At 40.2% G+C, this 20,730-nt stretch overlaps 1 protein-coding gene across 5 annotated transcripts in view; it reads left to right on the top strand.

Annotated features, from left to right (window-relative positions):
- Positions 1–20,730, top strand: part of LOC124596034 (tubulin monoglutamylase TTLL4-like) — a 257,391-nt gene that overhangs the window by 115,935 nt on the left and 120,726 nt on the right. For all 5 annotated transcript variants that reach the window (XR_006978272.1, XM_047134999.1, XM_047135002.1 and 2 more), the window contains exons 10-12: positions 7,002–7,209; positions 7,306–7,432; positions 10,554–10,770. Coding sequence is in view for 4 of the 5 variants with exons in the window: in XM_047134999.1 (XP_046990955.1) it covers positions 7,002–7,209; positions 7,306–7,432; positions 10,554–10,770 (552 nt within the window). In the remaining variant the exon portion in view is untranslated. The remainder of the gene's footprint in view (positions 1–7,001; positions 7,210–7,305; positions 7,433–10,553; positions 10,771–20,730) is intronic.

Raw genomic sequence — 20,730 nt, 5'->3', positions numbered from 1 at the left:
GCATTTTTATTACCATAGAACAAAAGCGAAAGCTCCCATTGTTTAATATTGCATTATTAGTAATAAATAAACTAATTGTATATTGGGTAATAGTGTTAACTAAATATATGTCACAATTAAATTTTATTACAATGAAACAATAAACCATTTAAATATGCAACAGCCATAAGATCAGTTGTAGAGTAATGTGAATTGTTCCCTCATTTTCAAAAATTCATATCTTTGTTCAGTCAGATATCAATGTTGAAATTTTTACAGTACATTGCTATCATATAGGTGTATAAACTGTGCAAAAATCATGTTTTTATATTCAGTCTCACCTAACCCCAAACGTTTGTTATTTTTGGGACTAAAAAGTAGATTTTTGAAAGTTTGGTTACCAAACTTTGGAGGTCATTTTGAGTGGTTATTTTTTTAATTTAGGGTATTTTGTGTAATAGACAATGTTGTAGAGGACACTTTTCTAAAAACAATCATGTCAATTGCAATGTTGTAACTTAACCCAGTGCAGAGATATTCATATTTTTGCTAACGTCTGTAAACTGAAACATCGTCCCACGCTTACAAATGAAAATGGCCACCTTTCAGTAAAGATGAAAGGTAAATTTTTTAAAAAACTGTTTTGAACTTCTCAGTTCTAGGGTAATCACATATAAAAAAAATTAAAATATTTAAAAATGGTCAAGCAACCAACTTAATTTTTATTGGACCACTTCATTTGGATTGACCCCCTCTAAAAATTTGATCAATGCACTATATAACATATGTAGTAGACTTCATCTTATTTGAATTATCTACAGAGAAGTTAGATGTGGAACTATTTTGATTCAAAATACAGATGTTGGAGAGTAATAAGGCAAGTACAGTAAATCATTTATTTAATGAATGCCTGGGACACTTGTGATATTTTTATCCTTAAGAGGGTGTTTTCCTTAAGTAGGAGTTTACCTCAGTTACACCAAATATGGTGACCAGAAACTAATTCCAATCTTGTTACATGATATAAATAAATTATCATGTGCTGGAAACTTTGTGTATCTGGCATGAAGTAACAGTTTTTCAGTTTTAAGTTATAAGTAAAATCACTAATTCACTTTGTGATTTAAAAAATGCACCCAACATCAAGAAGACAGCATTTTTATTGTTTTTTAAATTTTTCAGTCGCTATAATATTAATAATCGTTGTTGTTGTTGTTATTGTGTGTGGCTCAATAGCTGTGTTCTGCTTTCAAAAAGGCAGACTGAAAATTTCTGTTGTCCGCCCAGGATTAGATCCCACGACCTTGCGTGAAGTGTAGACGGCCGACACAGGCAGTAAGTGATGCCGTATCGAAGCTTAGGTGTGCCAGAATCTGGTAGAGATTGGGGGGGCCTGCATGCTGCGTGTAGGATTGTTAGAGACAGGTAGTTAAAGTGCAGTTACGCACGTCGTGGCTCGGGATGGATGAATAGCCAGCTAGAGCCGCAGAGTGGTAGACAACATTAAGCACTGCAGCCACAGCAGAGATGGAGTTCAGGATTTCTAACAGTTTATCGGCCAAGACCGTTGCATCACGAAACAATAAATGGGCGTGTGAGGTCAGGACAGCCTGAATGGGGGTGGGAAGGTGGGCAAGCCAGCAGTTTAGAAGCAGACCTTCAGGGAGGGTGTGCAGTTTCGCAAGTGCTCGCATGTGATCCAGCAGGCACATGTTGCCACGCTGTTGGGATGACGATAAATTATATGCCGTTGCAGTTCCGAGGCCACAAAGCTGGAAAAGATGCATTATTTTAGTTGACTGTAGCTCCTGGAGGGGTGTGGGTGTGTAAGAACATCCCAGACTTGGGCAGCAGTGGTCAGGTTGAGGTGACTGACAACCATCCTGAATTTCATTCTGTCACTTGTGATAGAGCAGCCTGCAAAACCTGCCTCAATGGAAGCAGCCAACATTGTGGGTTGAAGTGAGTGAGGGCAAATGAGCGGCAGCGCAACTGGGGCAAGGGTATCCTGAATCAGCTTTGCTGGGTGTGCTGCCCCATTGGTCAGCTCAGTCAAGCAGTTCTGTAGTGCTGAATTTTGCAAGCGGAGTTCAGATACTTCTGAAGTGCTCATAGGTGCTGGTGCAGGAGGGGTAACGGGGGTCTGCTGGTTAGACAGCCCGTCGGGTGTGACTACCGTAGAGGTGGTCACATGTGGCAGAGACATAGCACCATGCAGGCAGTGTTTCGTAGTATGCAAGAGGGTGCTGGCAGGCAGTGTTGCAGAGAAGAAGGCAGGTGGGGCATGCACGGTGTGGGTCACGCAGTACAATCTCTGCCGTGTGTTGGTGCAGGTTACACTGTGGCTTGTCTGGTCGCATGTCTATCAGCTGTGGGAGAGGCGTGGTGGTGTGCGCAATGGGATAGATTACATTTGGAGGTGGTTGGGGGGGGGGGGGGGGGCGGGGCCTGGAAGGGGACAGTGGCACACAACAAAGGGATGGCATGCGGGGGTGGGGGTGCAGGCTGGGGGCGGTGATGTGTACAGAGGGGTGGCATGTGTAGAAGGGTGTGGGAGGGTGGAGAGGACAAGGGGTGGGTAGGGGTGCAAGCAGGATGCATCCGGCCGATCTAACAGGAGCTTATTTCGCGACCACACGTGTTACATTAATAAAGGGAAACCAGCTTGTTTCAGTAATGAGACACGGGCACTATTTTTCACTTCTTGTTTATTAGTGGAATCACCTTGACAACAAGCAGCAAAGATACTAGTATGATAAGTTCCAAACTATTTTCAGTCCCAATACTCTTTAATAACTCGCATACAGCCAATAAAGTCCTAATTCAACATAAAAGTTTCCGTATTGTCAATAAATCTCTTCACGATCATAAGTATACGATGATAGCATTGTATTTAACACGTACAATCACCATTCACTTGAATATCAATGCTCATACACCCAGTCACCTCTAATTGACTCCGTCTCTGTATTTATCCCAAAATAATCTATTCTCCACCACTCCAATGTCTAATCCGGTTCTAAGAATGCAATTTAATTAGGCTTCTAATCCCAAAATTCCAACTACCACGGAAGAACTGCAAACACACTCACCACCACTGAAAACAAAAACTCAAGAGACCTAACAATGCTGTGCGTTGGTTTTGTATATTACATTCAGAACAAACTGCAGCTCTGTTAGGTCTTCCTCGGATTCCCTTTGTACTGCTTTGCGTTACTCTATTTCGAAATACTACTACTGTGTTTTGGCTCTTAGGTCATTTCGTATTACAGAATTTAATCTAATACTTGTTGCTGAATAAACACTCTCTAAAGAGCCGTTACAAGTAACATTCGAAATGAGCTAATACCTCTTAATTGAGAGGACTGTCTGGACCGGGCAGACCATGGGTGGCTTGTAACCATCGTTTGATGCCATCCGGCAGCATGGAAATACTGCTTCACTGGTGCACTTGGCGGCAAAGGAGTGACAAAACAGCCAGGGATAGAATAGTAATAAAACAGCCTGGTAGTCCTAGAGCGCATTGCACTTCACTGCACTATTTACACTACACTGCACGCAATATTCAAATTGCTGATACTGGGAGGACGAACTGGACATCTGTCAGCAGGCTTTGTACTTCTTTAGACAGTAGAATCGCCTCGAAGATGCAGCTGTAAAAGGCTGTGTGGAAAAACACGATAGCATTCCTTTCGTTAAATGGACCACAACAAGACGACGATGATGAGCTTGGGATAAGAATTGTGTGTTACGCGCACACCCCGGTGAATTGCGGTGGGCAACGACGAGGGCCTCGTGGCATTCCGCGGCCAGGCTGCCAAGAGCAGGGCTGGGGATGTTGCCTCGTCGGATTGCACAAGGGGTTGGTCGAGCGACGGTTCGGCATGCCTAGTGCTCAGAAAGCGTGGCTGTCTAACTTATCCCTCCAGTGGAAGTGACCAGCAAGGGTGGGGGTGTCTGGTCTACGAGGTGAGGGAAGGAGTCTCCACAATATGTTTGACACACTGTGACAGTGCGCTAGTATCACATTACTGCCCTGGTCAAGGTTGTAGTAAAGGTTGTTTACCCTTGTGGGGTAACTGTGATGAATGCTTTTGCAACATAGCACACTGTTTTTATATTTTTGTTATGAAGGGCTATGTAATAAATAATAACAGCTAAAATGTAAAGTTGCTTCATTCAGATAGTACCAATGCTGCCAAGCAACTCGTTCTCATTCAGAGATTATCATTTGTTGTGTATAGAGGTTTGTAATTTAATTTAGGATATTTGCCAACTCTGGTGATGAGAGGTTGTACACTAGACCATCTTTTCCCTTTTTGCCAGGCTAATTTTGTTGATGATGCTGTGTTCCCCATGGTTTGGTTTTGTTAGTTCATCTTCCTTCTAAGAATGTGAGGAAACTTCACAGCACAATAATTTTTGTGGCAGTAGTTTTTTTTAACGGGTTTTCTCATTATCTGCAGGTTCTTAAGACAACTCATCGTCACAAAGAGAGACCACTCCTTATTAATTGTTTGTACTTTGCAAGGGTTCAGTTAATTCACAAGTTACCACAATGCTGGTCTTCATCTCCAGAAAGTGTGCAAACCCCTGACTAATTGATAATTCATATTATGTCTGTAGAAGAGCTCAACTTCTATCAAAACCAGGCCTCATGTAACTCTGATTTATAGGAAAGTTTTTATTTTGTCTTTAAAATGTAATCAGTGGTTAAACATCTAGGTGCAACTCGTTTTGAACAAAGCCTAAACTTCCAAAGAAAAAAGAGTAACAGTTCATCAGCATATGCATTACCATTGGGTAAAGGTATACCGACAACTAAAGATTTGCCAGTGGTTTGCCACCTCTGGATTACTTTGCATGTGATGATATCAAATACAGCTTTAATGCTCTTGGGATGGCATGGGGCCCATCCTGAATACCTCAGATAAATAGTGCAACGTATGAAACAAGACTTGCTCCTTACCTAATCCTCTGATATAATAATTAAACTTTGAAGTTATGAGTGATTTTCTGGATAAACGAATGAACTGATCTTCTGCTTATGAAGGTTGTTTATAATCAAAATTAATATGAGATTTCACCCTCAAACAATAAAATGATTTATGTCCAAAAACTTTGGCTACAAAAATCTGGAAAATCTCGTACACTTACAAATTCTATGAAAAAGAATGTTATATCAAGATAGATATTACTGTCATTCTTTGATATATTAAAGGTTTACTGTGTATCCTATAATTATATTTTTATTTCTTTCTTTTCTGAGGAATTATCAAAAATTTCAAGTGCAGTATTGTAAATTAATAAATTCATTTTATGTAAAACCACTGGATTTTATTTTATTTCATTTCCATTAAATCTTTTTGGTTGTTAAGTTTACTGAATGCACAAGACATAAATTGCTTGCTCTCTGTCTGTACAATACAACAAATATTGAATATATGCTTCATAAACCAGATGTTGAGGGTACAAAACCTTTTCAGTACATTAATTGTACCCTCAAATACAAAGCTCTTGATTATAATTATTGTAATAAAATGCAACAAAGATCTTGACAATGGGTTGGTAAACTGTGCATGAGAAAGAAAAGGTGTGAATATATTGAAACAAAGCTAATATATAATACAGGAAAATATGAATTAGTGACCTTAAACATAACTAAGGATGTCTGCTTCTGTATTTAAGATGTTGATCCAAACATTGTTATTGTTATTGTTATTATTATTATTATTATTATTATTTTATTATTGAAATGCTGTTACCCGGATGAAAATTTCACTGTGCAATAGAATGTGAACAGTGCTATGGAAAAAAGAGAAAGGTACTGGCAGATTGCAAGTGAAAGGTGCAGTGTGCTTTGATAGCTCAATTGGTGAAGTCAGAGATTCTGCTTTGAGTGTCAGTACAACAAGCAGTTTATCCTAGGAAAGCTACTAAGCAATTAATATCGAATTTTCCATTGATGAACATCATACTTTACAATTCATTATTTTTGTAGATGATGTAAATAAAACTTGGTTCCTCTCCCTTTAGAAAACAACCCCCACAACCTAGACATCCTAGACATACACTTGCTTTGTGTTCTTAACAGAAGTTATTGACAGTTAGGTGGAAACCAGTGTAAGATTAACAAAGTGTACAATTGTGATGACTATCAAAAAGAATATATAAACTGAGTTAGTGATGTATCCGTAATGGGTTGACTGACTTATGTCAGTGTGAAGTGGCATAATATTTTTATTGTTAGTTTTCATGTCATGAGCAAGCACTAGGGAAACATACTGCCAGAGGGTAACAGATTTCATGCTGATTGTTACACTAATCATAAATTTAGTTATGTCCTTAATTACATATTCATTCGGAAGTATGATACCCATTTGTTTTTTGTTTAGTCCCATTCTGGTTGTTGTTGTTGTTGTTGTTGTTTAGCAGTGTATTTGTTCTCTTCCTTTCTTTCTACATAATTTTTGAAGGGTAAAGTGTTGAAATTACTTGATTTGTCAAATGGCAGCAGAGGGAAAGGCAAAATAACTTTTGGAACCAGAGACATATCAACCTGGTAGAAGAGAGGCTACGAAATACTCCTAGTTATACAGCAAAATTCACCTACAAGCTCAAATCAGAATAGAGGTACTGGACAAAAACGAGAGAGTGAGTTTGTGAACAGCAGGTGGCGAGAGATATGGAAAATGACCTAGTGAAACTTGACAGTAAAAGTGAGTTGCAGAGTTTCAAAACTTACCATCTAACCATATGGCCATATGGTATGCTATTGACAATGAATTGAAACCACACAAGGGGCTTGTTGTTGCATTGCGAGTAGATTTTCTGTATCCATATTATGAAACAAAATACATTTTCGTTTTTGACCAAAAAGTATATTTTTCCATCACCCGTACTTGTTTGATCAGTGATTACATTAGAATAATACAATTTAGGTGATCTGTAAAACGTAAGTGTTAACAATCCAATCCCTTTCCACTTTTGAATAGTGTCTAATGCATTATCTTACTTACTAGCCTGCATCAGCAAGAGGAACGGGCATTAAAGTAATACATCGATGGGCTCAGATACCAAAGAGAAGACCATTGGTTGTTCAGAAGTACATTTCACAGCCATATTTGATAAATGGTAGTAAGTTTGATTTACGCTTGTATGTTCTTGTTACAAGTATCAATCCTCTGCGGATTTATATTTATGATGATGGCCTGGTAAGATTTGCATCAGGTATGTATTAATTGCAGATAAATCATATATTTTTAGTATTTATTATTTTTATATCCCTACTTGTGTTAAGTATTGGATTTTTTTCTCTTCCTGTAGTTAAATACTCTGGTGACATGGCATGTCTAAGTGACAGATACATGCATCTCACAAACTACAGTATCAATAAAATGAGCAGCCAGTACACACAGAATGAAGATGCATCAGCATGTCAGGGACACAAATGGTAATGTGTTAAATGACACTTAAACTCCACAACTTCAGAATTTTGCTATTTCACAATCGTGTTGTTTTATTTGGAAATGTTTTATGTCTCCTCCAACTATTCTTGCTGTGATTTCAGATTGTCAGCGTGTGTAGAGGACACATAAGAAATTATTTACACCCTTATGAGCTGTGTATTTTGTTTACAGATCTGTCAGTTCTAGCTAAGTTTGTAGGAGGTGTGCGAAGTATTTCAACATTGTTTCAAGAATTGTGTGTCAGTCATAAATATGTTTGTGTAATGTACATAAAATAGTGGCTGTAAAGTGAGCGTAGAAGCCAGTCCATACATTATTTTCATTCTTGAGCAGTTTTAATTTCTGCTGAAAAAGGCACAAATGCCAAAAATTGGAGATTTTGTCACAAGTAGTAGGTTTTTATTCTTTACAGCAGTTGTGTATCAGTACTGTTTATCATTGTATGGTATTATCAGGTTTTGCCCCATTTTATTGTCAGCATGCAACTTTTTGCACTTTTATTTGTTTTTCTTTAACCACCTAATTTTTTGATTGTGTAATCTAAAGTCTCATAATTAACATAAAGTACAGTTATGGGAAAATACTCTGGTAAAGGTTACAAAGTATAGAATGAAATGTCTCCTTTAATCCTAGGTTATTGCATCCACCCATTTCTTTCCTTCATCACTGACAGACATGACACAGTGGTCAAGACTCTGGACTCTCATTCAGAACAAGTATAGATTGAATCCTTGTCTATACTTGTCCTCCTATAAACTTTATGTGGTCTCCCCCTAATCATTTCTAGAAATTATAGGTATGGTTTGCTCAAAAAGTGTGAACAGTTGAAGGGGTCATTTGAGGATAGTGCTAACTCAAAAAAGCATATTTTGAATTACTGCATATTGTATATTCAGTTTAATTCAGAGAGGTAAATACCTTAAGATAAGATAATTTACATACTCAGCAATGTTTTATAGCAGTACCTCTGGAGAGTTTTCTTGTCAGCATGTAGACCATTTGAAAACACATCAGATAATGTGATCATCCCAACACTTATTGAATTCAGTGTTAGCTCTTACTTACACCAACTCCTTCAGTTTTGTACCCCATCTTTTTTAATCTGAGCCAGCATTCCTTATCTAATATCATTGGTGCCAAAGATACATTAAACATTGACTACAACTAAATTAATCGTCGTCAGCCTGTCAGAGTAAATGCTCCTAATGCTCCTTTGAAGTGACAGAATATGGTTTGTGAGACTGCTTACAGCATCACTCCTTTCTCGAAGATGGTATGGCACATCTCTCACAATGGAAGCAAAATCGCAATTGCTCATCAATTTGCCTTATTTTTCAGTCGATTTTAGTACAGACTAAATGTAACAAGGTGCCCTAGTGTGATGAGCTTCAAGCATTTTCATGTAATTGAGGTTCAAAATTTTACAAAACTGTTGAATACCACATGAGAGTACCAGCTGTCAGCCAGAGCAGTGTTAGCATAACTGGAAAAGGTGCCAGATAAAAGTCTGACTATACTACAGCTATATTTGGTCACTGTTGTCAGTCTACCACCACCATCTCCCCCTCCCCCGGATCCCCTACCCCCCTTAGCTTCCAGCAAACACTTGTATTGCTGTAACAAATCATGTTTCTTCATTGGTTGTGGCGATGGTTCTTTCGTGGCAAGGAATAATAAGAAACTTGGATGAAATGCTTCTACATTGTTACTTGGTTAGAAAAAACCACTCTTTAAGAGTGAATTATTCCTCACTCCCTGATATTGCATCAATTGATACACTTCTCAAGCATTCATGGCTATGTTGAATTATGCATGGCGTATGTCAAAAACAATTTCTGATTGATTATTCTTATTAAAAAGTAAATAAGGTTCTTATTAAAAAGTAAATAAGATTCCTATTAAAAAGTTAATAAGGTGTATTTCACCATATAATTACTAAAAAAATAAATGTACGTGGCAGGAACAGTTATTTATAAAATATGCTTAGTGGAAGTTTGCTGTGGTTTCCATATTTTTATGATGAATACAACCTAAACATGTTCACCTACCAATGACAAAGATGAAGTAAAATGACTTCACTGAAATTACTTTGTAATATTTGTATGAATGTATTGATATAAATAAATGTTCATTTCATCAGCATTCCTTATTAAGCCTCACCACAAATATACCACTATGATTATCCTCATTATTATTGCTCCTTTCTGAAGAAACATGATTCGTTGGAGCAATAGAAGTGTTTGTTGGAAGATTAGAAAAGAAATTGAGACTTGAATCCAGTATGGACATATACCCAGCCTGCCGTTTTAGCCATTTCTCTAATGTAGCCAGCTCAATAGCTGGCGCTCTTGTATGGTATCCACCAGGCTTATAAAACTTAAAACTACCATTTCTTGAAAACAGTGAGAAGCCCATTGTACTAACCCAGCATTGATACCTGTAAGTATATACTGCAGTTGTGCAAAAGATAAGAGAAATTGATGACCCACTGGGTGTACGCTTTCCTTGTCTGTGCGACCTTCCTTACTCCATCTCCTCTATGTATAACGTGTTTGCAACAGATATTTTTGCTTAATATTTGCCACTCGAAACCATGCTGCCAAAGCATTAAATTTACATATCTGCAAAGTTTTTTGGATTTCTTGTAGACTGTGTTTTAAAGCCATAAGTGAATGTGGGTCATATTTTGTTAACTTAAAGAGTTTTCGACTGACTGAAATGGATTTTTCTAGATTAAGAATAGTGTCTTATACTATCACTACCAATTCTCAGTTGTGTACAGAAATGACTTGTATTCACATTAAATTGAGTGTTTACATATGGAGCCAAATTCCTTAAGACTTGGTTCATCAAGTGACCTGAAGGTGATTATTGTGCTTTCTTGTTAGTTTGGTCAGATCTAAATGAAACTAAACAGGTGAAGAAGTTCCGTGTTTCCACTTTATTCTTTGGGATGCACATCAGTCATCTTGTATTGACAAATAATGTTGACATACAACAAGAAACTGCTGACCCATTTCAGTGCCAAATCTGTATATAAATAATTGTATACTCTTCCTTTGTGTACCATTGATTAATGTTTCAGCTATTGTTTTAAATTTATAGGACAGTCAAAACACTGTGGAGTTACCTGGAGAAGGATGGTGTTGACGTTAAGGCATTGTGGGACAGTCTTGTGGATCTTGTTATCAAGACAATCATCAGTGGGGAATCTTCCATAAGTCAACTAACACGTGCAAATCTTGTTTCCCGTTACTGCTCATATGAACTTTTTGGAATTGATGTCTTGTTGGATGAAGCTCTGAAACCTTGGTTGCTTGAGGTAAGTGCACATGCAAAAAAAATGGTTTACTGAACCATTTGGCAAAGTGGTGATGTACAATGTGACACTGGTTTTATTAGAATTTTGACTAAGAAAATTAGAGAAGGAAAGTTGCTACTATCATATAGCGGAGATGCTGAGTGACGATAGGCAAACAAGAAGATTCACACAATTATAGCTTTCAGCCATTAAGGCCTTTGTCAGCAATAGACAAACATACATATGTACACACACGCGCACACACACACTCATGCAAACACAACTTGCACACATGTCTGCAGTCTCAGATAACTGAAACCACACTGCGAGCAGCAGCACCAGTGTATGATGATAGTGGCGACTGGGTGGGGGTAAGGTAAGGAGGCTGCAGCAGAGGGGGAGGGATAGTATGGTAGGGGTGGAGGAAAGTTAAGTGCTGCAGTTTAGACAGAGGGCAGGAGAGAAGGTGGAGGGGGAGGGGGGGGGGGGAGGAGGAGCGGAAAGGAGAGAAATTAAGACAGGGTGTGGCGGTGAAATGACGGCTGTGTAGTGCTGGAGTGGGAACAGGGAGGGGGCTGGATGGGTGAGGACAGTGACTAATGAAGGTTGACACCAGGAGGGTTGCGGGAACGTAGGATGTATTGCAGGGAAAGTTCCCACCTGCACAATTCATAAAAGCTGGTATTGATAGGAAGGATCCGTATGGCACTGGCTGAGAAGCAGTCATTGAGATGAGGGATATCATGTTTGGCAGCGTGTTCAGCAACAGGGTGGTGCACTTGTTTTTTGGCCACAGTTTGTCAGTGGCCGTTCATGTGGACAGACAGCTTTTTGGTTGTCCTGCCTACATAGGTTGCAGGTTAGCTTGTAAATCACATGACTGGTTTCACAAGTAGCCTTGCCTTTGATGGGATAGGTGATGTTAGTGACCGGACTGGAGTAGGTAGTGGTAGGAGGATGTATGGGACAGGTCTTGCGTCTAGGTCTTTTACAGGGGTATGATCCATTAGGTAAGGGCAGGGCACAGTGTGATAAAGGGACAGCAACTGTGGAGAATCAGTGGAGGATAGGTTCCGGGTAATAGGTTGAAGGTGTTGGTCTACGAGAGCAGAGATTCTCTCAATGGAGGCACAGTAATTGGCCACAATGGGACGTCCTGGGTGGTTGGGGTGCGAGGAGTGGTGGGGGTAAGTAGAGAGATGGACTCTGGGGAGAGGTTCTGGGATGGGCCTAAGGAGTTGAGTAGTGACTGGAGATCCTGCTGGACTACTGGAATGGGGTCACTGTGGCACAGCTGATGGAGTCCTTCTGCCACACAATCCTTGCAGTTCGAAACAACAGTGGTGGAGCCTTTGTCTGCAGGTAGGATTATAAGGTCAGAATCAGTTTTTAGATGGTGGAGTGCGGTTCTTTCTGAGGATGTAAGGTTAGATTGCATGTAGAGGCATTTGGGGAATGATAGTGAGGCAAGGTTCGAGGTTAAAAAACTCTGGAAAGTTAACAGGGTATGAAACTTCCTGGCAGACTAAAACTGTGTGCCGGACCGAGACTCGAACTCGGGACCTTTGCCTTTCGCGGGCAAGTGCTCTACCAACTGAGCTACCCAAGCACGACTCACGCCCCGTCCTCACAGCTTCACTTCTGCCAGTACCTCGTCTCCTACCTTCCAAACTTAACAGAAGCTCTCCTGCGAACCTTGCAGAGTCTCAGTCCAGCACACAGTTTTAATCTGCCAGGAAGTTTCATATCAGCGCACACTCCGCCGCAGAGTGAAAATCTCAGGGGATGGTTTGGAGGCAGTGGTGGTGGATCGCAGTTGGATAGAGGAGTGAACTGAGTGAGGCAAGGTTCAATATTGGTCTTTGGTTGAGTCTGGCTGGTCAGGTTAGTGGCGAAAATGTGTTTCCCCTGTAGGGACCAGGAGAAGGAGAGAAGGTCTTTAACAAGTCCTGCTTGATTGAATTTGGGAGTGGGGCAAAAGGTGAGGCCTTTGAAAGGACTGATACTTCTGTGGGACTAAGTCTTCTGGAGGAAGATTCAGGACTGTGTTGCGGTTCTGTTTAGGTTCTGGGTTCTGTGTGGTGGTGGGAGTTTTGGAGGGTGGGGTAAGTGTAGTAGGTCTGCGAGACAGGGTTTGTCAGCTATGAGGGGACGTGGGGGAGGTTTGGAGGTTGTTGTAGAGGTGGTGGATACTGGTACTCAAAGGCAGGAAAAGGAAGTGAGCAGGATGGAGAGCTTTTTGAGGTGGTGGTGTGCATGTTGCTAAACTTCTTGCAGGGCAAGAGTTTCAGTGTGTGTTAAGAGTTCCAGGGATTTGGCATTACATAGCAGGAGAATTTTGTGGATGGAGAGAAGGTACTGCAAGGAGGATTGGGCGCAGTTGTTATGGTTTTGCAGGAGTATGTTGGTGAGGGCTAAGGATTGGCGGAATCTGAACAGGTGGAGGTCATTGTGGAAGGAGGGGTGGCAACCAGAGATAGGTAATTTGATGGTAAGGCCATTGGGGGGGGATTTCATGAGCCAGGCAACAATGCAAGAACAGTATGTGGGACTGGGATCTGGCTAGGGATAAGGAAACTTTTCTGTATTTACACAGATGGAAGGAGCAACGGTCCATGGTGGTGCAAAAAAATGTGAAAAATTGCGTAAAAAAATTAGAATTACATCCAAAAAATACACCCAAATATGTGTGAAAAATCACGGAAAGGACGAAACGGATGTACAAGGGGAAAAAATGAGATGAAATGAAATCATCAGATTCACAGAGCAGCATTCCCCTCGTCACTCAGTACCATCCAGGACTGGAACAACTGAATTACATTCTCTGCCAGGGTTTTGATTACATCTCGTCGTGCCCTGTAATGAGAAATGTCCTGCCCACTATTCTTGCCACCCCTCCTACCGTGGTATTTCGCCGTCCACCGAACCTACACAATATACTCGTCCACCTTTACACAACCCGTGCTCCCAATCCCTTACCTCATGGCTCATACCCCTGGAATAGACCTAGATGCAAGACCTGTCCCATACATCCTCCTACCACCACCTACACCAATCCGGTCACTAACATCACCTATCCCATCAAAGGCAGGGATACCTGTGAAACCAGTCATGTGATTTACAAGCTACGCTGCCACCACTGTGCTGCATTCTATGTAGGCATGACAACCAACAAGCTGTCTGCCCGCATGAAAGGCCACAGACAAACTGTGGCCAAAAAACAAGTGGACCACGCTGTTGCTGAACACGGTGCCAAACATGATATCCCTCATCTCAGTGACTGCTTCACAGCCTGTACCATATGGATCCTTCCATCAACACCAGCTTTTCTGAACTGCGCAGGTGGAAACTTTCTCTGCAATACATCCTATGTTCCTGTAATCCTCCTGGTCTCAACGTTCGTTAGTCACTGTCCTCACCCATCCAGCCCCCTCCCTGTTCCCATTGCACTATACAGCCGTCATTTCACCGGCACACTCTGTCTTTTAATGTCTCTCCTTTCCGCTACTTCCCCCCCCCCCCTCCTCCTGCCCATCCCCCCTCCTCCTGCCCATCCCCCCTCCTCCTGCCCCCCCTCCTCCTGCCCCCCCCCCTCCTCCTGCCCCCCCCCCCTCCTCCTGCCCCCCCCCTCCTCCTGCCCCCCCCCCCTCCTCCTCCTCCTCCTCTCCACCTTCTCTCCTGCCCTCTGTCTAAACTGCAGCACTTAACTTTCCACCACCCCTGCCATACTATCCCTCCCCCTCTCCGCCGCAGCCTCGTCCTTACCCCCAGCCAGTCGCCACTATCATCATACACTGGTGCTGCTGCTCGCAGTGTGGTTTCAGTTATCTGAGACTGCAGACGTGTGTGCAAGTTGTGTGTATGTGTGTGTGTGTGTGTGTGTGTGTGTGTGTGTGTGTGTGTGTTGGGGAGGGGGCTTAACGGCCGAAAGCTATAATTGTGTGAATCTTTTTGTTATGCCTATCACGACTAAGCATCTCCACTATATGGTGAGTCGCAACTTTCCTCCTCTAATATTGTTACATTCCATCCTGGATTTTCTATTGTTTGACCAAGAAAACTTATACTTTTATATTCTTTTGAGGGGACGGCGGTTCTGAAACATCATCTCGGTATAGGTTCTTTTTCATATCATAATTATCAATCTGCTAATATTATTATGTTTCAGTTAATTTTTGGCAATTGTGAGTGAATAACGTATAACATTTCTTATATGCGTGATTACAGGTACAGGGTGTGATCAAATGCTTGTATGCAATTAAAGACTCTACAAGAGTTTTAAATTTTTTTTCTTGTTGACATCGTTGATGAATGTCATCTTCATTGGTGAATCTTGTACAGCAATACTCAATGGTCCTCCTCAGCTCAACCAAGCAAAATGGTGCAGTGGTTAGTACACTGGACTTGCATTCAGGATGATGACGTTTCAAATCTCCATCCGCCATCCAGATTTAGATTTTCATACATTGTTCATGGCAAATGCTGTGACATGCGATTTCCTTCCCCATCATTCCCTAATCCGATCTTCTGCTCAGTCTCTATTGATCTCATTGTCTTCCTTCCTTTTGCACTCTATGCCATTGGTAGCTCTGTGCAACAGGAATGTCTGCTTATGAACTCCATTTGCTGCATGCTGCTCAAGGAGTACCTCAAGCAACTAATAAAATACAAAACAAACATTGAATTAATACAAGACATTGTATATGTATAAATGACTTCTTTCTGTAGTATTTTAACCATCATACAAATTATAATAAAATTAGTTGTAGACACACATGCTCATTTATAAACACTAAGATATATAAAATTTCATGTCTGTGATGCTTCTGGGAAAATCCCCAAATTTAATTCAGCCAAATTTTGTACCCTCACAGGAGAGGAGCTTTTTTTTCCCCATTTCCACTGGTTTCTTATTCACAGTATCACTGGCAGTAGATCTGCTGTATCATTTTAATAACATGAAAGTTCAGTGAAGGTCCACTTGTTACATTTTTTATTGCCCTACCTTATAATTGGATTTTGCTGTAGGTTGCTTTTACAATGTCGTCACACAGCTGAAGTAGTCTTTGAAGGCCGATCACTGTTGAATTGTTGAACATAATCAGTTAATTGTGGAACTATGGAAGCAGTGGAACAGGTGGGATTTGAAAAAGGTTTCATTGCAGTTACTAGATTCAAGCAGTATGCACACTGATAGAGAAATTTATGGAGTATAACATTCCATTTCAGATAGCCTCCATAGACCTAGGCACTATTGAGATCAATGAACAGAGTCCTTATTGACTACAGATATACCAGCTTAATCCGCTACATGTACGAGAATGCACTCTACATGTGAAAATAAAGAAAGACTGTGTCACTGGAAAGGTATCCGTTTGGATAGGCTTCAGACAAGGAGACACAATCTCTTCTATATTTTTACCTTGGCTCTAGAGAAATGTAAAAGTCTGTGTCTGTCTGTCTATGGGAACAGAAAGGTATCAGCAAAAATGGAAAGTGTCTCAACCATCTTCGCTTTGCAGATGATATAATCCTCTTCAGCAGCAATACAAATAAACTGACAACAATCATCCAAAATCTCAACCGTGCTTACGAATCTGCAGGCCCTAAAAATCGCCTTGAAAAGACCAGAGTCATTAGTCCTGTCACTATCAGTGCCTCCTTCAAAAACCATGTTCTGGACGTAGTAAATGAATACATACTTCTGGGACGTAAAATCCAATTTGTGCAAGATAACCAAACAGCAGAGATGACACGTGATTTGGCCTCACCTGAATGGCATTTGAAAAAGTTGGTTACGTGCTCTGTAAACTGACTATCTCTCTAAATTTAAAAATTAAAGTTTGGCGTATGCATTGTGTCAGCTACAACATACGCCCTGATGCAGTGACACAACAGTCAGCGCAAATTGGCTCCAGGTCTGTCTCATGGGCTGTAGGAAGACCTGTGATTTGAGTGAGTTTGAGAGATAGGATCAGGAATGAAGAGATAAGCAGAAGACAGGGATTCTATGACATGGAGTGGTGTTGGGGTAGACAAATGTACCAAAACACTGAAGCAAAGGTGTCTGAGGGAGATGTAAAGTGTCAGGCACCCTCTGACGAGATTTATTTATTTATTTTCAAGTAAAGTTCTGTAGGACCAAATTGGGGAGCAAATCTAAAGGTCATGGAACATGTCAGTACATGAAATTATAACATGAAAGTAATAACAGATAAAAGTAAAATGTTTATGAACCCAAAAAAAGTCAATCCAACAATACATCAAGAATCGGCTTAATTTTTCAAGGAACTCCTCGACAGAATAGGAGTGACCCATGAGGAACTTTTCGGTTTCAATTTGAAAGCGCGTGGATTACTGCTAAGCTTTTTGAATTCGAGCAGTACCTTATTGAAAATGGATGCAGCAGTATACGCACACCTTTCTGCACAAGAGTTAAGGAAGTTTGATCCAAACGCAGGTTTGATTTCTGCCGAGTATTAACTGAGTGAAAGCTGCTTATTCTTGGAAATAAGCTAATATTGTTAAAAAGAAATGACAGTAAGGAATATATATATTTAGAGGCCAGTGTCAAAATGCCCAGACTCGTGTACAGGGGTCAAAAAGAGGTTCATGAACTTACACCACTTATTGCCCGAACTGCCACACCACTTATTGCCTGAACCGCCTGTTTCTGAGCCAAAAATATATTTTTAGAATGGGAAGTTACCCCAAAATATAATACAACATGACATTAGCAAATGAAAATAAGCAAAGTAGACTAATTTTCGTGTCGAACGATCACTCACATCAGATACCGTTCAAATAGTAAAAGTGGCAGCATTAAGTCTTTGAACAAGATCCTGAACGTGCGCTTTGCATGACAGTTTACTATCTATCTGAACACCAAGAAATTTGAATTGTTCAGTTTCACTAATCATATGCCCATTCTGTGGAATTAAAACTTCAGGTTTTGTTGAATTGTGTGTTAGAAACTGTAAAAACGGAGTCTTACTGTGATTTAGTGTTAGTTTATTTTCTACAAGCCTTGAACTTAGGTCATGAACTGCACTATTTGAAACTGGGCCAGTGTTACACACAACATCCTTTACTAGCAAGCTAGTGTCATCAGCAAACAGAAATATTTTAGTTACCTGTAATATTAGAGGGCACATCATGGTAAAAGTAGAGAGGATATAAAATGTAGACTGGCAATGGCAAGGAAAGCGTTATGAAGAAGAAAAATTTGTTAACATCGAGTATAGATTTAAGTGTCAGGAAGTCGTTTCTGAAAGTATTTGTATGGAGTGTAGCCATGTATGGAAGTGAAACATGGACAATAAGTAGTTTGGACAAGAACAGAGTAGAAGCTTTCGAAATGTGGTACTACAGAATAATCTTGAAGATTAGATGGGTAGATCACATAACTAATGAGGAGTTATTGAATAGGATTAGGGAGAAGAGAAGTTCGTGGCACAACTTGACTAGAAGAAGGGATCGGTTGGTAGGACATGTCCTGAGGCATCAAGGGATCACCAATTTAGTATTGGAGGGCAGCGTGGAGGGTAAAAATCGTAGGGGGATACCAGAGATGAATATACTAAGCAGATTCAGAAGGATGTAGGTATGCAGTAGGTACTGGGAGATGAAGAAGCTTGTACAGGATAGAGTAGCATGGAGAGCTGAATCAAACCAGTCTCAGGACTGAAGACGACGACAACAACAACAACAACATTTATATAAATAAGGAACAGGAGTGGCGAGTGGCTCCAATGCTGATCCCTGCCCACCCCTCATTTGACAGTACCGCACATCACAGCCATTCTCAACACTGTGAATAATGACCTTTTGCTGTCTGTTGCTAAAGTAAGAGGTGAACAAATTGTGAGCTACTCCCCATATTCTGTAAAAGTCCAGCTTCTGGAGCAATATTTTGTGATCAGCGCAATCAAACACCTTAGTTAAATCAAAAAATATGCCTAGCATTCGAATCCTTTTGTTTAACCCATCCAGTACCTCACAGAGAAAAGAGAATATAGCATTTTCAGTTGTTAAACAACTTCTAAAGCCGAACTGTACATTTGATAGCAAGTCGTGTGATGTAAAATGATCAATTATCCTTACATACACAACATCCTCAATAACTTTAGCAAACACTGATGGCATAGAAACAGATCTAAAATTGTCTACAGTATCCTTTTCTCCCTTCTTATAAAGCATCTTCACTGCTGAGTACTTTAATCATTCAGGTAACTGACCATTCCTAAAGGAAAAATTACAAATACGGCTAAATACAGGGTTAACATGTGCATCACAGTACTTTAGCATTCTGTTAGGCAGTCCATCATATCCATGAGAGTCCAGTCCTCAGTGACTTAATTGTCTCAATCTTCCCTTTGTATTTCAGACATCAATCTCGGAAAGGCATTTGCCAAGAAAGTTATATGATTCCCTGTAGAAACTAAATTTTTGTTTAATTCACCAGCAATGCTCAGAAAATGATTGTTAAATACAGTACATAAATCTGATTTATCAGTAACAGAAATATTTCTACTACAAACTGACTTTATATCATCAACCTTGTGCTGCAGACCAGACACTTCCTTCACAACTGACCATATGGTTTTAATTTTATCCTGTGAATTAGCTATTCTGTTAGCATACCACATACTTTTTGCCTTCCTAATAACATTTTTAAGCATCTTACAATACTGTTTGTAATGGGCTACTGTAACTTGATTGTGACTGCTTCTAACATTTTGATATAATTCCTGCTTTGTTCTACATGATATCCATATCCCACTAGTCAGCCGCCCTGGCAGCCTATTACTGCTAGTACCCCATTTAGAATGTTCTAATGGAAAGTTACTCTCAAAGAACATGGGAAATGTGTTAAGGAAAGCATTATGTTTATCAACCTGCCACTCTTGTTCCTTGACTAGGTTTAAAAAACTCTCTATTACTGTTGGATTAACTTTCCTATGTAGTTTGTAATTAAATGTGGTATTTATTTGAGTACTAAAGCCTTTAAGTGTTAAATTGTGCATAATGGTCTGAAAGGCCATTCACCCTTTTACTAACCAAAATGCCCATCAAGTAATGAAGACTGAATAAAAATATTGTCTATGGCTGTGCTGCTGTTCCCCTGCACCCTGGTTGGGAAAAACAGTCTGCATCAGATCATATGAATTTAGGAGATCTACCAACATCCTTTTTCTTGCACCATCATATACAAAATTTATATGGAAGCCACCACATAAAACTATTTTCTGGTACTTCCTACAAAGTGAAACAAGAACCCTCTCTAGCTTGAGCAGAAATCCTCTGAAGTCAGAGTTAGGGGACCTATAAATAACAACAATTAAAAGTTTTGTTTCACTAAATTCAACTGCCCCTGCATAACATTCAAATATCTGTTGAGTGCAGTGCTATGATACATCTATGGACTCAAGTGGAATACTGTTTTTTTATGTACATAGCCACTCAACCGTCCCACAAGGAACTCCTTGAAAAACAGCCAGCTAATCTGTATCCTGGTAAAGGAAGCCTCTGAATTGTCAAATTATTTAGTGGATTCTCTGATATACCAATAATTTCAGAGTCAACATCTATAAGCAGTTCACTAACTTTGTCTCCAGTACCTCTTATATTTTGATGAAATCTATTAATTCCTTCTCTACTTGGAAACATGGTGTCCTCTGGAGGTGAGCCTGTAGTTACAGGAACTTCCTTTAATAAGCAGGCGTACCTATCAGCTGACTTTAATCTAGCAAAGATGCAGCTCTAACACCAACTACTACAGGAGTGATCTCACCACCACCACCACCACCACCCACTACTCTTGTCACCTATAAGCTTAGCTAGCCTCCCTTCCCATACCTATTGAGGTACAGGCCATGCCTAGTGAAACCCCATCTACCGATAGACCCAACTGGCACCACTGAAATGTGACCCATTCCCTCTACCATCAGTGCCCTCTCCAGCCCCATGTTAACGCGCCTA

The sequence above is a fragment of the Schistocerca americana genome, chromosome 2, assembly GCF_021461395.2.
Source record: "Schistocerca americana isolate TAMUIC-IGC-003095 chromosome 2, iqSchAmer2.1, whole genome shotgun sequence".
Taxonomy (NCBI): Eukaryota; Metazoa; Arthropoda; class Insecta; order Orthoptera; family Acrididae; genus Schistocerca; species Schistocerca americana.
This window is presented reverse-complemented; position numbering and strand designations above follow the sequence as displayed.